The 16220-nt window shown below is 37.7% G+C and overlaps 1 protein-coding gene across 6 annotated transcripts in view; it reads left to right on the forward strand.

Moving 5' to 3' along the window:
* LOC125687087 (leucyl and cystinyl aminopeptidase) overlaps positions 1 to 16220 on the forward strand; it is a 56674-nt gene that overhangs the window by 28033 nt on the left and 12421 nt on the right. For all 6 annotated transcript variants that reach the window (XM_048931865.1, XM_048931866.1, XM_048931867.1 and 3 more), the window contains 8 exons: positions 3118 to 3249; positions 5234 to 5354; positions 5960 to 6114; positions 6320 to 6433; positions 8494 to 8625; positions 10627 to 10758; positions 13618 to 13778; positions 16019 to 16107. In XM_048931865.1, the coding sequence (XP_048787822.1) occupies positions 3118 to 3249; positions 5234 to 5354; positions 5960 to 6114; positions 6320 to 6433; positions 8494 to 8625; positions 10627 to 10758; positions 13618 to 13778; positions 16019 to 16107 (1036 nt within the window). The remainder of the gene's footprint in view (positions 1 to 3117; positions 3250 to 5233; positions 5355 to 5959; positions 6115 to 6319; positions 6434 to 8493; positions 8626 to 10626; positions 10759 to 13617; positions 13779 to 16018; positions 16108 to 16220) is intronic.

Below are 16220 nucleotides of genomic sequence, written 5' to 3' on the forward strand. Positions count from 1 at the left end.
TAGCAGTAATTAAAAAAAATTACACCCTTGATGTTGATGAAATCTACATGTGCACTGTGCAGTTTAGTTTTCTGAACGCTATCAAAGGCTCAGGTGCTGATTTAGCTACAAGTTTGTTGAAAACCAAACTGATAATTATGCCTTTGCGAAATATTATCTTGCTCATACTGGGTGAATGTTTATTTTCATGGGTATGAGGTGATTCTCAACCTTTTCTTTAATGGGATTGCAAGCACTTTGTTTTATCCCAGGCTGAAGAATACTTCATTGGCTGTTCTGTTCTTCATTGAAAGATTCAATGTGCAGACTTTTCTGGACAATTTTCACATTTAATGTAGACAAGAAAGGGTGCTTCTCTGCTTTTCTCTGCAAGCATTGGACAAGTGACTAAGGCTACTTTCATAAACAGCTTCTGTATTTTTTTATATAGTAAAGTATTATTTGCTGTTATTGCTTTGTGTGTAGCAGATTTACCAAGCAAACTGTGAATGGTTCTTAAAAGTTTATTGTGTTCTTAAGCGTACCTTCCACAGTTCATGACTATTCTGAAAGACACACTTCCCCCCAAAATAGTTTGCAGCTTTTCTACTGCACCACACTACTCTAGGATGTTTATGGTTGCCCTGTTTCTAGTATATTCTGCCTTGCTCATTTCTGATAGACATAATAGAGAGGATGAGAATGGATTCAGAACAGAGCAAAATGTCTTGAGCTGGAAGAGATCCACTAGTCCTTCTTGTGGCCCCATACAGAATCACCCAGAACTCAAACCCTGTGTCTGAGCCATGGAAGTGTGGGAAATGTGACTTTCTACCCTTTCTACTTGCAGTGAAAAATAGTTTGATGTTGTGTATTTGTGTTATCATGAACAGTGATTTTGTAGATTTTCCAGATTGGTCACCTGTATGGCAAAAGAAGTTCTTGAAAGTGCCTTTAAGTGGGATACAGGTACTACAGAGCAGTAATGCGTAATAAAGAAGGAAAATTGGTTAACCCCTTCTGATGTCTGGCAGTGGCTCAAGGGGTGCATTCTCCATCTGGAGAGATGCTGCATCCTCCACTGCTAAACCTTAAATGAGGATGAGGAAGAGGTGGGTACAAGCTTCTGATCACTGAGGTGCATTGCTTGCACTTGAGTTCCCTGGGTTAAACAATTCCACTGCAGTCACCTTAACTGTAGGCTTAGCTGTTCCTGTACTAGATAGAAAACATGCATGTCTTTCCTTGTTTCTGTCACTGTGGTCTGCATAGAATCATTTCTCAAGTGACTTGATGGCAATCCTGCCATCAAATTTCCATTTAAATGACATGATGTCTCTCTATCATCTTTCTGGGATTTTGATTCTTGCTCCTGTTTGTCATACCACTTGAATTGCCTTCTGCTATCTTAGATACGAATCCTTCTGTTTAGCTATCTCTTTGTGCCCTAGGCAAAAGATCCTGTCACCCACACTCATTTGCTGTTATTTTACACCCAAGAGTGCAGTTTTTAAATAGATTTGGAAGTGGTCCCTGTGGGTTCTGTAATTTGTCAAGAAGACTTGGTCTCCTGTGCTTGTGAATCAGAGTAAAATCATGAAATCATAGAATATTTTTTTGACTGAACAAAAACAAGGATTAGATTTGAGAGTTTCAATGGAAAAATAAGTTACCTGAGGTATTCCCAGTACCAACAAGTTCTCCTTAGCAGTATCAACTTTTATACATAAAACCTTTTACTGGCATAGTTTATTTCATATTTTTCTTGTCCGAAGTGTGCTAGCGTGTGCCAAATTCTTGAATTTTAGATTTAGCTTGACTTACGTATTCTGTTAGGTAGTGTTGTCTCCAAAGGCACTATAGGCTAGTGACTTAGCTCTTGCACACAGAATGAATTGTGGATTAAGGGATCATGTTGCATAAATTGTGTAGCATTGATGAAATCATTACTAGGATAAGCTTACTTCTGAAAATAAGCACTTAAGCAAACCTTTGTTAAGAAAAAAAAATAGATTATTGTAGAATAACAGAGCTAATATCAGAGTTTTTATTTTACTCAGGAGAATGTTGAAGGATGAGCCTCATCATTTGCTGTAAATATCTCCGTGAGCAGGAGAGCTCAGAAGCAGATCTCAGCTGGCATGCACGCAGCTAATGTGGCATTGTTTAGTGGCTGACACATTCAAGCTAGAAGAAACTGTGTCTTTGGGATTTCTGGCGTTTTGTGATTTTTTTCCCTTTTGTGAAAGAGTTTCTCTGCAGCCACATTAGATTCTCTGTCAGAGTATCACCTCTGTCATGTCTTTATGAAAATGAAGCTATGGTAAAGGTAGACATTTTTAATTGACTGATGAGGTTCAGAATTAAACTTCTGCTATGTGGTGGTCAGACCAGGTGACTGTTTCTCTATTCAGAATTAAGCATCTATTCCTCTTTCAGTCTGGCAGTTAATTTTTTGGGAGCAGTTAAGTGTTAGGCCATTGTTCATATTTCAAATGAGTTTTAAATAATTCTGTCTAAAGCTAGAGGGCTTTTTTTTTTTTTAATGTTGATTGTTTCTGGGAACAAAGGTACTTAAGAAGTTTCAGAAGGTGTTCTTCACTTTCTCAAATGAAATCTTCCAGTTTGTGAGTGAGAAGGCTAAAGGCGAATCATTGTGTTTTATTTCTTTGTTTTTAATAATGAATGTGTCTACTTACCTAATTTTGAGGGGATTTGTAGGAAGAGACAAATATTTAATTCATGCAGGGCCTGTATTTTTAGCAGGCTATACTGAACAATGTCTCCAGCCTAAAGCTCTTGTGGATTAATACTAATCTTTCTGTTGAATTAGGAGCTTAAACTAGGGGCTTTGTGTGAACTAAATGAGTTACAGGGTGTCTCCAGCAAGTTAGTCTGGTAATACTTCATATTAAAAGCTTATTGAGTAATTTGAGGGTATATAGGATTAAAGTGTTCCAAGCTTCTCATGCTTTATTATACCACGAGAAGGTCATAGGCCTTTTCTGTTCCAATGAAACATAACTGAAATATAAATATTCTATAAGCTTGCTTATAAACTGTTCTTATTTACCTGAAAGTAATTCTTTTATTTATTTTATTTTTTTCTTTGTGTTAATATTTTTCTTTTATTTGCAGAAAGCCACTACTCCTGTCACAAAGGGAATTGTTCAGGATGAATTTTTTGTGAGTTTGAAGATGAGCACCTACCTGGTAGCCTTTGTAGTTGCAGACTTGAAAAACATCAGTATGGAAACTAATGGGAGTCTGGTACGTTTATTCTGTTTTTAAGTCGTCCTTCACCCTCTCCCTGTCCATCTAAATAAAACGATAAGAGATGGAAAAATCAGTGAGCAAGCACAAACTTTCCACAATAAAGGGTGACTCTCTCCCTCTCCCATTTATTTATTTATTTGGTTTCATTGTGCTTATCAAAGGTGGTAGACAGTGACCATATGCTGCAGATTGAACTATTTCTGGATTTATGTCAGATTGAGAAGACTTCTACAGCACGGATCTCAACATAATAGCAGCAGATATTCAGAAAATGTAGAACTCCTTGAAGCTTCCTTAATTGGAAGCTTTAGATGTTTAGTTTTAATGCTTGAATGCTTTTAATGACCGTATGCAATTCATGCATACAACTATGAGCTGGTCAGAGGATGAATAGGAACAGTACAGTTTCTAAAGGAAGACTGCATGCTGTTTGCTCTTTGTATATAGCCTAAGATCACTGAGCAGTTTCTACAGTGTGCAATTTAAGTAACTAAATAAAGAACATGATAGTTCTAGGAAATGTTCGTTAGTTACTCCAGGGGTTTCGTGTAAGCAGTAATTTTCATGACTGTAGCAGGAACTGCCCATTTGTGGTCAAATGTTGGAAGTGTCAGCGCCTACTTAGTGCCGAGAAGGAGCAGCGTCACACAGGGAGCAGTAGCGTCCTAGTGGGATAAGAAGCCCTTTTCAAAAGCAGTACTAAGAATTGTTAGCAGTACTAAGAAGTGTTACCAGTGTAGGCCAGTGAAGCAACGTCATGATACATATTTCTCTAATATACAGATGTAAAACATGCTATTCCGTAGGATTTCATTCTAGTTTAGACAAGTATTTCAAACTATATCTGAATAGGACAGACTTCATTTGATCTAGCTTGAAAAGTTTCTCTTTTTTTTTTTCTTTTTTTTTTTTTTCCTTGTGTCTTCTGTTCAGCTCTGTGGTTGAAATTTGTTTTGGCAAGTGTAGCCAGTTCTTTACTAGGGAGGAAGGAAGTTGGTCACTACACTCAATGTTTCATGTTTGCAGAGAGCCTGAAACAACTGTGTGTGGTATGCTTTCCTTTTTTCGTAATAGATGTTAGATTATAAATATTTTATAAGTATTTTATGATAGGCTAAGTGCGTGGAGAGGAGAAAGAATGAATGATGTATTCTGACAGAGGGAGGGTGATTCTTCCCTGTGCTTACTTTTATTCTGACCAAGCAAGATTTAGCTAAGCTAAGGAAATCTAGAAGAGCTTTAGAAGACACCAAGTCTAGCGGCATATAGTACTTACCAGCTGAATGAGGGAAAGCATAAAAATGATAATACCAGGTCAGGCTAGAGTGCAGCTGGTGAATTATTCTATTGGCAAGATTGGAGACTGTAAGAAGCAAAACTGCTCTCGATACCTTTTGTGCTTCTGTATGCAAGGGCATCCTAAACCAGGATTAATGTGTATCCTAATGAAAGTTTTTCATGTCACCTCGACATGAATGGGAGACAGTAACCAGTCAATTTTTGTGAATGTTTTTTTTGCACTAAATCGAAGATACTCATACATGAGATATGGCATTGGATGAATTTTTTGCAATCATTATCTATGGAGAAAATTTATTGCAGATGATTCTGGTGTTTTCATACTGATAGATGACCTAACTTATAGATTCATTGAAGTATGCAAGAAGGACCAGTTAATAGAATAAAAGGGAAGAATGGATCAATTTCTGTTTGTGCAGACTCTTCCTGAGTATATTCCTTAAAGGTGTTCAGCCTTGACCTGTTCTTGTATACACATAAGTCATTTGGATGGTCTGTATATTTTGACTAGTGAATAAACTCTAGCAAAGAAATCTGATCTGTGAGAACAGCTTTATAACCACTTATTGTAACCTGCAACTGTTGTATCTATTTCACTAAGTTCTGACCTCTTGAATTTATGTGAGTTTCTTTATAGCTGTTCAGTTTCAAAATCTTTACTTTTGTCTGTTTGGTCCAGGTATCTGTCCATGCCATACCGCAGCATATAAACCAAGCAGAGTATGCTCTAAACACAACAGTGAAACTTCTAGAATTTTATGAAAAGTACTTTTTAATAGATTACCCTCTTGAAAAATTAGGTAAGTTCTTTTGAACTTTTTTAAGCGTAAAAAGAAACCCTAATAAATTCTGAAAAGTGAAGGGGAATGTTAATTTCTCTGAAATGTCTGTATTTTTCCTTTTAAAAAAAGATTATAAAATATCTCTGAAATAAAGTTGCTTTAAAATTATTTTAAAAATTCATAATATAGTTTACATTATTGAATTGCAAACATTAATTGAATTGCAAGCCAGAAAATATTTGTAATCTTTTGACACTGGGTTACTTACAGTTTTGTGTGATGTGAAAGAAGTAGTTCATTGTAATGAGCTTTGATAGGAAAATGGAAAATTCTCAGTCTTTGAATCATGTTGCCTTCAGAAGTGTCAGCTGTGTTTCCTATTTGCTTGTGTATCTATAGGCAGTGTCTGTGTAGTGCTTGAAGTTGTTTGTATAAAATAATGCTGAATAAATGTGGCTAGAAATCCATAGAGCCTCTGGTCTTGAAATGCCAGTGCATGCTTGCACCGCAGAATTTAAATAATGAGGGTTTTTTAAGGATTATGAAGTAGAATAGACAGACTTGAAATAGAGAGCTGCTTTAACTCTAGCTGTTTTCAACAGTTTCTTTCAAATCTTTTGCAGATCTTGTAGCAATTCCTGATTTTCAGTCTGGTGCAATGGAAAACTGGGGCTTGATCACCTTCCGAGAAACAACACTCTTGTTCGACAATAATGCTTCTTCTGCAAGGGATAAAAAGCTAATAACTGCAGTGATAGCTCACGAGCTTGCCCATCAGGTAGATTTCAGAGGTCATTATTTAGATGTGGTGAGATTTTGTAGTGGTATGCAGTGGAGTTATACTTACAGAGTTGTTCATGCAAAAGCATTACTGATATTGTAAAGAAACTTTTGCCACAAAATGAAGTTGAGGATGGGTGGAGTGTCACTATACTCACTGGGTTTTGTTTCAGAAAAATAATTATGCTATTGATCTTTCATAGTGGTTTGGCAATCTAGTAACTATGGAGTGGTGGAATGATCTCTGGCTGAATGAAGGATTTGCCACTTTCATGGAGTACTTTGCAATGGAGGAGGTTTTTCCAGAATTACATTCAGTAAGTACTTTCTGTAACTACACTTACTACACCATTAGTAAGATGTATTTTTTTCGTGCTAACTATAAAGGTCTGATAATTTGAAGTTCACTTTGAGTACCACTTGTATCTCCAGTTTCACACTATATTTCATTATATTAGAATTGTTTTTTGTTTTTGTCTTTCTTTTTATTATGCGGGCCTTTTTTATTTTGGTATTAGTGTGCCTGTGTTATATGTAGGTTAAAAATGTTCTGCAAAATGTCAGTTGTCAAAGGCAGTAGATGTATATATGTATCAAATACTAATTTACAGTCTTTATTCTGAAGGTACATTGTTGGCTGGTATTGTCATTCTCCATGGGCCTTGGCAGCTCTGGAGCTTGTGGTTACTAAGTATACTCAGCATCAGTCCTGTCTTTCTATCATTATGGTAACTGCTTATGTCTGAATTAGTTTGGGATTCACAAATCAGAGGATCTGGTTTAAAAATATGTTGTGGCCCCACCCAGTGGATTCAGATATCATTGCATTACACCAATAGTACAGAGCACTGCTCCCAAAGGCATTTCTCTTCACGCGCATGGCCAAAGGAGGAGTAATCTTTTTGGTGTAATAACCTGATGATGATTTAGCAACTTGCTCAGGAACTGAGTGACATAATTTCTGAGGCTCTGGAAAGCATGAGGGATTTATTATTTCCTCACCGAGGAGATGATAGAAGCTACATCACTAGAGCATTCCTGCCACTGAATGCAGGCAGAGAAATGAAGACTGATGGAACTACATCGAGGGGCCAGTGGAGAAACTCTTCATCCTGGGCAAGGGTATTTCAGAGGAGAGAAAATTTAGGGCTCCAGATTTCACTTCCAGGAGCACTTTTGTAATTTGCATTAGTCGCAGGATTAAAAACCTGACTGGTACAGATTGTTTTCTGCTTGCAGGGTTGTGTCCTTGTCAGTATCCTGTAACTAGGTGTGAGTTCTGTGTACTTAATTCACCATTGTTAGTGCATTAAGAAGCTTGGGTTCCTAACTTGGTTCAGTAGATTTATGTTTTGGAACTCAGTGTTTTATTTTTTTGTTTGACCTAGCTTGGTTGTTGTGTTTGATGACCACCAGAAGTATGTTTCCAAAGCTGTTCTGCTTTTAGGGCATGCAGGTGTTGAAAGGAAGGCCAAAAAAGCCTAGGCTACTGTTTTAAGAAGATCCCATTTACTGTTGGAGTAGTTTTTTCTGAGAGGTGTCTGACAGGGTGCCTTTGCCCATGTTGTTCCACCACTTGGTGGTGCCAAAAAAGTGTTTTGTTGAACACAAAATTCACTCCAAATTCTCCACTCAAAGAGAATAGCGTTAAGTGTTCAACCATAAAGGATATCTTGGTTATCTCATTATACAAGTCTTTTATTTTTCCAGAAAGTCATTAAGATCCACTCCTTCTGTACAGAAACTGTACAGATAATTGGTGAAGTCACAAAGAAATGAAATGGATAAATATTAATGCAGTCAGCTTATTTAGAAGTAGTTTAAAAGTTAGCTTTTGGGGTTGTTCCATTATGCTAACAGTGTATTAAATTCAAATATCCTTCATCTAGAAGGAGGGAAGGAAGACTTTGGTACTAGGATCCTGTGGTAAGATGTTTACGTTACAGCGTCATTGTTATTTGTAATTTTGTTAGACTTCAGACTTTTAAACATTAAAATACTCTACAGAAATCATGTTTTTCTATTTTCTTTCCTGTAAATGAACTGAAAAACATTGTTAAGCAAAATCTGAAATAGAGCACATAATTACTTGTTTATTAGGTACATTTGTTTTCAGTAGTGCTGTATATACATTACTGAGATGAGCGCTTAAGGGTCTGGATGATGATTAAATGGTGGAGGTAGATTCTACTGCTGAAATATGTCAGGAGAAGAGCAGATTTCATGAATGCAGATTCTGACACATCTTTTATTGCCTCCACTGAAAGGTGAGCAGTGCTATATCAGACTGTGGGAAGACTGAGGCAAAGATGAGTTTTACTGTTGTACTTGTGTATGTTCCAGCTTCTCAGACACTAAAAAAAAGTTCATCTTCTAGGATGAAGATTTCCTGAATCTAATATTCAAGGCTATGAAGAAGGATTCCTTGAATTCTTCACATCCAGTCTCTTCTGCTGTCCAGTCATCAGAGCAAATTGAAGAAATGTTTGATGCACTCTCTTACATCAAGGTAACATAAAAAATATGTAGAAATAATTAGAAAGTGATGTATTAGCTATTGTAAGCATGAACATAGGATTATGTGTAAGTAGACAGTACGGTACAGGCAGTCATTTGGGGCTACCTCTGGTACCTTTCAGTGATGTTTATGAGCAACCAGCTTTTAATGAGGGGAAGGAAGAAAATGGTTTCTGCTTACTCAACACGCTTCTGTATGGTGCTTGTTTCAGTAGAGAGCTAAGTTATGAAGGTGTGAGAAGGGACCTAGTGGGTGAGACAAATGACCAGCTGCGCATATATCCTGTTTCTGATAGCAGGCTTTATAGAAAAGCGTGAGAAAAAGGCACTATGTTTTCTTTCTTATACAGCTTGCTTTTTTAAATCAGCATTTTAGGGACATGCAGAACTGGAGACTTGAGTTTGTTGTACGCTGTTGTTCTTCAACTAGATTATAACCATTTCTAATTTGTAGTGAGAAATATGTGAGAAGTTTCTTCTTTTTCCCTTTGCCCTTTCTCCCTTCTCCCTTTCCTTTTCCTTTTTTAAAAGCTTCACAGTGCCTTACTTGGAGAGAGCAAATACCTTTCTTTGTTGAATTTTTTACTTACTGTGTCTTAGATATCTTAGGTCCTATGTATTGTGTCCATTATACTAGTATTTCAGGTGGAAATCTTAATGTCTCTTTTGGATTAGCTGTTATTTTTTCAGCACCATGTATCTGTATGTGCTTGTACTTTTTTGTCTAGTAAGAAACCAGAGAACGCTGCTGCTTACTGTAAGATAGTCTTTGTATTCCAGTGCTCTTGGCACTTGGAATTGGAAGACATTTGTAGTGTTATAGTTTGCAGCCTTATGGGTGTGGCTGTTACTGTGTTACACAAGATGCTTTGTTCTACTGTATTGCTGTCCTACAGTCTGACACAGATGTATTTTATTGTTTGAAGTAGAAATTGATGTGCAAAATTATTACAGCCTGGATGTTTTAGAGATTATCAATAATGTGTCAGTGGGACAAGAGTCCACCTACTACAGCAGCAGTCTTGGAACTGTTTGACAGCAGTACAAAGAAGTAGAACTTAAGTATGGACTTTTGCTAGAGACAAAATAATGACCATGTTTTAAAACTGGTAGTGAGGGGTATTCCTACAGTTCAGTGAATAATTAGATCAACAGAGTTCAGACAACCTTCACATTCAGGCAAGGTGTTACTCGAATTCCCAGACTAGAATTTAGAGTGTGAGAAAACTATACATGTTCTCAAGAAAATCTGCCTTTTAATGTTTGTTGATCCTTACTCTAAAATGTACCAATAGTGTACCGTTACCTTTTCATGATGTATGGCTGCTAATTTACATTTAGCAGTCCAGTGTGCAAGTCCTCTGATAATTATTAGTATTAATGGTTGTGATGTGTCTAAAATAACAAAAACAACTTTACATCTAACATTCCTGTCTACTCGGAAACTGGAACTGCTCAGCTGTCAGGGAGCTTTTGATACAGATGAAAATCATACAGATGTCAAACACTGTCTCACAAGTACATTTCACTACCATGCAGAAGTACATGCACTACCATGCATTGATAATGAAGTATGTCAGCCTGCAGAGACTTGTCAATTAGAAAATGATATTTTGTAGATGGAATAAATTGGAGGGAAAAAGTAGTATTACTGTCCTGCTTTGTAACTGTATGTGGAGCCTTTGAGATACACAAAAAAATACTTATTTTTCCAAAGTAACTGGGAAAAAATTCAAATGATATTAGACATATTTGTGACTGTATTTGAAGTTTATGAAGTATTCGAAAATATTATTCCAAAGTAGCTGTGTGCTAAGATAATTATTTTGATGATAAAATAAATTTTGGGATTAAATGAAAAATAAAATTTGGGATAAAACATGCCATTTTATGATTTTTTTTTTGTGTGTGTGCTATGGACGAGCTATTGTGTGCCTATTCTTCAATGAGTTCTGTAACTGTAATTTACCTTTTTTTTTTTTCCTCTCCAAAGGGAGCTTCACTTCTGATGATGCTGAAGCATTATCTCACTAAAGATGTTTTTCAAGCTGGCGTTGAGATATATTTGCATAATCACAAGTATGGATCTGCCCAGAGTGATGACTTGTGGGACAGCATGAACGAGGTACTCATCTTTATTACTATGCTTTTGTATTTTGTTTTTCACTTCTCAGATTGCGCTGTGCATTTTGGGTTATATACTTGTTTATGAAAGAGATAAGACAATATGCTGCAAATAAATACTCTTGCTTATCATAGTTCTGTCTGGTGGTGCTTCTGGTTGAGGCTTTGTCCAAAGACACTCCCCTGCTCACTGCTGGGCTGGGATGCTGGGCCCAGCAATGAGCTATGAGTGACACATGAGGAATTCCCACTGCAAGTTTTGCTTGTGCTTACACAGTTCAGCTCCTTCATGCCTCACAGCACGTTGTGGGGTAGAGCCGCTGTCTGCAGAGACCTTCCTTGTTCACTTCCCAGAAGCACAGAGGGAAGCTGTGCTCACACACAGTCTAAAACCAGATCAAGAAATGCAGCACACTCCGGTCGTATAAATACAGAAAGTGCTGTATCTTTTAGGACTCCATTTACTAGTATTCCAAAGGGGTGCTGTAAGTGGGTATGCACTGCCTTATCCACCCTACAGAAACCTCAGCATTGTGTGTATATATATATATATATATATATATATATATATATATATACACACATATATACACATATACACACTCTCTCTCTAGAGATACACTGTTAGTGTATTATAGCCAGACTAAAATTAGTCATCTTAAATGTAGGACAAAACTTTTCTTTCATAAAGGATCTGAATCCTAAGTCTGTCTGTAAATATTTGCTTCTTGAAGCGCTCTGTCCTTGTGTAACTTTGTGTCGATGGCAGTGTCTGTTTCTGCAAGCTGAGCTGGGGCTGTAGGAAAGCAGGATTGTTGGGTAGCCAAGTTCTGCCACTCTGGAACTGGAGGGGAGGAAGGTGGCTATGCCTGGCAAGGGAGAGAGGGCCTGACAAAGGAGAGAAAATGCTGATTCACAGCAGCAAAAGAAGGGATCCCAGCAGGAGCAAGTTGCTGGATATCTTGGCTTCAAGATGCTCAGTTACAGGAAGAGAACAGAGCTCCTTGTTACACATGGTGGAAAATGTAGAGAGTACTCTGTGAGGTGGGCAATAGCGCATGGAGTGACCCCAACAGATGCTTTGCATCTGATCTGCATGAGGCAGAGCTTCACTGCTTTTCCAGCACGGAAGAGGGGCCATTCTCAAGATGTTAGATTTCTCTCTTAGTCTGTATCTGTGCCTCCAACAATAACTCAGTTTTAGTCTGTGTTTTGTTATAGCCTGCTGTTTGTCTTTGGGGCAACTTTAGCTTTTCTGTGAACTCAGCAGGCCTCACTCTTCAGCCTGTTGAAACTCAGTCATCATCTTTAAGAGTCAAAACTAATTATTAACATGCTGGGATTGCTTTATCTGCCTCTATTAATATTGTTAAGTAAATTGCCTCCAACCAGCTTAGTTACATCTCACCTTAGAACTGGAGTGTGTATTCCTTACTTAAATGACAAACAAACCTTTGTATCTGGGGCTTATTTAATAGTTACCAAGTTCATACTGCTAGCTTTATCTGCCAGAAGGTGCCTTCCTGTGATGTGGGGTTTTTTTTTTACAATTTTTTTTTTTCTGTAAGTATGTGTTAATACTGTTAATTTTGTGTTTTGACTTAGCCTGCATATCATGTACACTCACTTATGTGTCTCTTTTTGGAAGGCTCAGTGTTTAGCTTGACTAGTCCAGTATTGCAGTGAGTTTGTTTACAGCTGGGCCTTTTATGTGTTGCTTCCCTGAGAAGTACCATCTTTGAATTTACTGAAATGTACTATCTCTGTATTCATTTCCATTGTTATGGTGTTCTGTTTCTCTGCATATTTTTCTTTTTGCACCTTGAATTGTGATTTTCTCTTCCTTTTTTAAATAATCTTTCAGATTCTCTCCCATTTGTACTCAGACAGTTGGATAACAGTAAGATCTAGACATTCTAGACCTCACATTGCTTTCACAGACGGGCTGAGGTTGAAAGGGAGTTCTGGGTCCACTACTCCTCCCCCCGCTCTAGCAGGGGCACCTAGAGCAGGTTGCCCAGGACCATGTCTAGGTGGCTTTTGGAGATCTCCAAGGAGAAGACTCAACCGCCTCTCTGGGCAACCTCTGACAGTGCTATGCCACCTACATAGTGCAGAAGTGCTGCTTGGTGTTCAGAGGAAAGAAAGCTCCTGTGTGCCAGTTTATACCCACTGCCTTCTGTCCTTACTCTGCGCCCCACGCAAAAGAGCCTGGCTTTGTCCTCTTTACACTCTCCCTTCAAGTATTTATTGTCATCGAGGCTCCTTCTCAGCCTCCTCTTTTCTGGCTCATAACAAGAAAATGCTGAATGTTGGTGTGAATAGACATTCATAAGGTGAGCAGTAAGATACTGATGAGGGTACCCAGACAAAGAAACAACAAGAATTAGTGGAAGGTGTGTGATGCTTCCACAATGACACATTAATTTTCTTCCTCTTAGCTCCACTTAAAATGTACTGTTGTGAGTTAGAGGTCGTATTGTCTTTTTTGGGTTGGATGATCATCTTTGCTAATATCAATTACAGTGTCAGGGCAAGTGGGGGCAGCAACTAAGGTCTAGGGGTCTTCCATAACTTTCTTTTCTGTAATGTTCTTGTCCCTATTTTCTCAGCATACCAGTTTTTCTATCTGAAGATTCCAATTTCTCTTTTCATTACTGTTTAGGATTTATTCTACTTCAGAAAATAAAATGATCTTTTCCTCTAGATTGTTGCTTGTGAAATATACACACTCAGTGTCAAAGCACTATAGAGTAGTGCATCTTGGCAAGTTAAACAGAGAGGTTTGGAAACTTGTATTCCTGTTTTGCCATGTTCTTGTTACGTTTTTTGGGGGTTTTTTTGTTTTTTTTTTTTTCAGATCACCAATGGAACACTAGATGTAAAAAAGTTAATGAAAACTTGGATTCTGCATAAAGGATTTCCTTTAGTGACTGTTAACCGAAAAGGAAAGGTCATCTCATTACATCAGGAAAAATTTTCATATCGTGTAGAACCAGATAATTGGACATCAGACACGAGGTAATTACCTTCTTACTACTTTCTATCCATTAAAATCTATTTGCAGATATCTTTCGTCTTGTACCTTTCTTATTTGTGTTTTTGGGCTCTATGTTTTTACTACTCGAGAAAGTAGAATCACAGAATGGTTTGGGTTGGAAGGAACCTTTCGAACACCTAGTTCCAACCCCCTGCTATAGGCAGGGACATTTCCCTGCTCAAAGCCCCCATCCAGCCTGGCTTTGGGCACCTCCTTGGAGGGGACGTCCACGACCTCCCTGGGCAACCTCTTCCAGTGTCTCAGTACCCTCATAGTAAAGAATAGTTTCCTAATATCTAGTCTAAATCTGCCCTCTTCTAGATAAAGCCATTTCCCCTTGTCCTGTCACTGTATACTCTTATAAAAAGTCCATGCTCAGCTTTCCTGTAGGTCTCCTTCAGGTGTTGGAGGGGCCATTCTAAGGTTGCCCTTAAGCCTTCTCTTCTCCAGGCTGAAGAGCTCCAACTCTCTCAGCTTGTCCTCATAGCCCTGTGATCATCTTTGAGGCACTCCTCTGGGCTTTTTCCAACAGCTTGAGTCCTTGTGTTGAGGGTCTGTCAATTGTTTATGGGCTGATTTGGCCCTGTTCTGTGACAGGGTGAAGGGGTGAGGGAAAAAGGGTAGAGAGGTGGGCCCCAAAACAAAACAGCAGCAGCAATCTGAGGAAAAACAAACTAATTTACCAAATAAGATACCGAAATGCAAGATAACTCACTATAATACAATACAATACTATATAATTAAAATTGGAGCTAATAAATAAAATTAAATGAGAGAAAGTGTGTTTAAAAAAAAAAACTGAAAAGCCTTATACTAATGCGGAGACAGGGCATGCAGTTGGGATGAGCAGCAGAGAGGAGAGCCTGACAATTGAAAAGGGAAAAGTGGACATCAGGTGATCTTGCCAGGGGTTATATCTCCTCTCTGAACACAAAGTCCTCTGGGGTATGTAGTTCTTCTCTTCTGGGACAGATGCCCAGAACTGCAGCACTGACTCTTTTAACTCTGTGCATTACATGATGTTGTGATGTGGAATACCGATAACGGTAACCCATTCCCACTTCCACTCCCTATATTTCTTTTTGTGCCAAAGTCCAGGAGCTCCTTGTTGATCCAGGGAGGCCTTCTGGCATTCTTACAATAATAATAACATAATAATAGCAATAATACGATTATTAATGAGATAATAAGATAATTTAGCACGGCATGTACATCTAATATCTTAACTGGAAAAATAATTGATGATCTATGCCTATTTCTACCTAAGCAACTGTTAATATTCTGTGGGCTTCCTTTGCAAAAATGTCTTACATTGTGAAACTTACCTGTATTTTGTAACAAAATATAATATCATAAGCTAGAATCCTTTTAGAGATTTTGGTGATTTTATGCAGTTATGTGAAGTCTTAATAAGAACTGAATCCTTTGCATCTTCTTCCACAGTCAAACCCATGGAAGGAATTTGTCTCTTCAGATGCTGAAAGTTACAGGGCTGTGTTTTGTTTTTTTCGAGAGGAAGAAGGAAAACAGTTTATGGTTGGAAGGGAAGGATTGTTAGGCTTAATTGTCATTCTGCGTCTGGCAGATATCAGTTTGTGAAGTGCATGGAAGGTTTTTGATGAGTGCTCCATGCGAGTCATTCACGGAAGGGCCCCCATCAAACTAGAATGTGTATCTACAATTTGTTTTGCCTCACTTAAAGTTACATTTTCTCTAAATAAACAAGTCCCAGTCATCTTTATGAAGCAAGTTAGCATTTATTCGTCCAGGTTGCAGTTCACTTGGGTGAGTACTGGTGATGTGCAGTCAGTTATGGTTTCTATTACCATGATTTGAAACCTGAGTCTTGCATCTGAATCAACCTGAATTGTTTTGTTGGGTTTTTTGTTGTTTGTTTGTTTTTAATGAAACAGGAAAACACTAGACTGAATTGAAAATAGTACTGGTTGAATTTCTGATACAGCTGAAGATTTTCTGTCCACATTACTTTTCCAGTGCTGGAATTAAGTAGTAGGAAATCTCAACATGATAGGAGTAATAATTTTTTTTAAAAGCTGTATGTGGTTTTTTTCTATCATATTCAGATTATATGAATGTTACTTATACTTTATGCAACATGCAGTGTAATTTTAATGTATTAAATGCTTCAATTAAAAAACCAAAACACAGTAACCTTCAAGACAAATAATAAATTGTACGCAACATATGCTTCTCTTTGTAGTTATCTCTGGGATATTCCTCTCACCTACACGACTAACAGGTGCAACTTTACCCATTGCATTAATGCATATTTACTGGACCAGAAATCAGGTATGACTCAAAACTTTGGAAGCTATTTTAATTTAAGTATTACAGATTACTGACCTTTCTGAGCATAGGATGCAAAGATGAAGACCCATAGAGTACAAAATAATTGCAGAGAC

Source organism: Lagopus muta, chromosome Z (genome assembly GCF_023343835.1).
Source record: "Lagopus muta isolate bLagMut1 chromosome Z, bLagMut1 primary, whole genome shotgun sequence".
NCBI lineage: Eukaryota > Metazoa > Chordata > Aves > Galliformes > Phasianidae > Lagopus > Lagopus muta.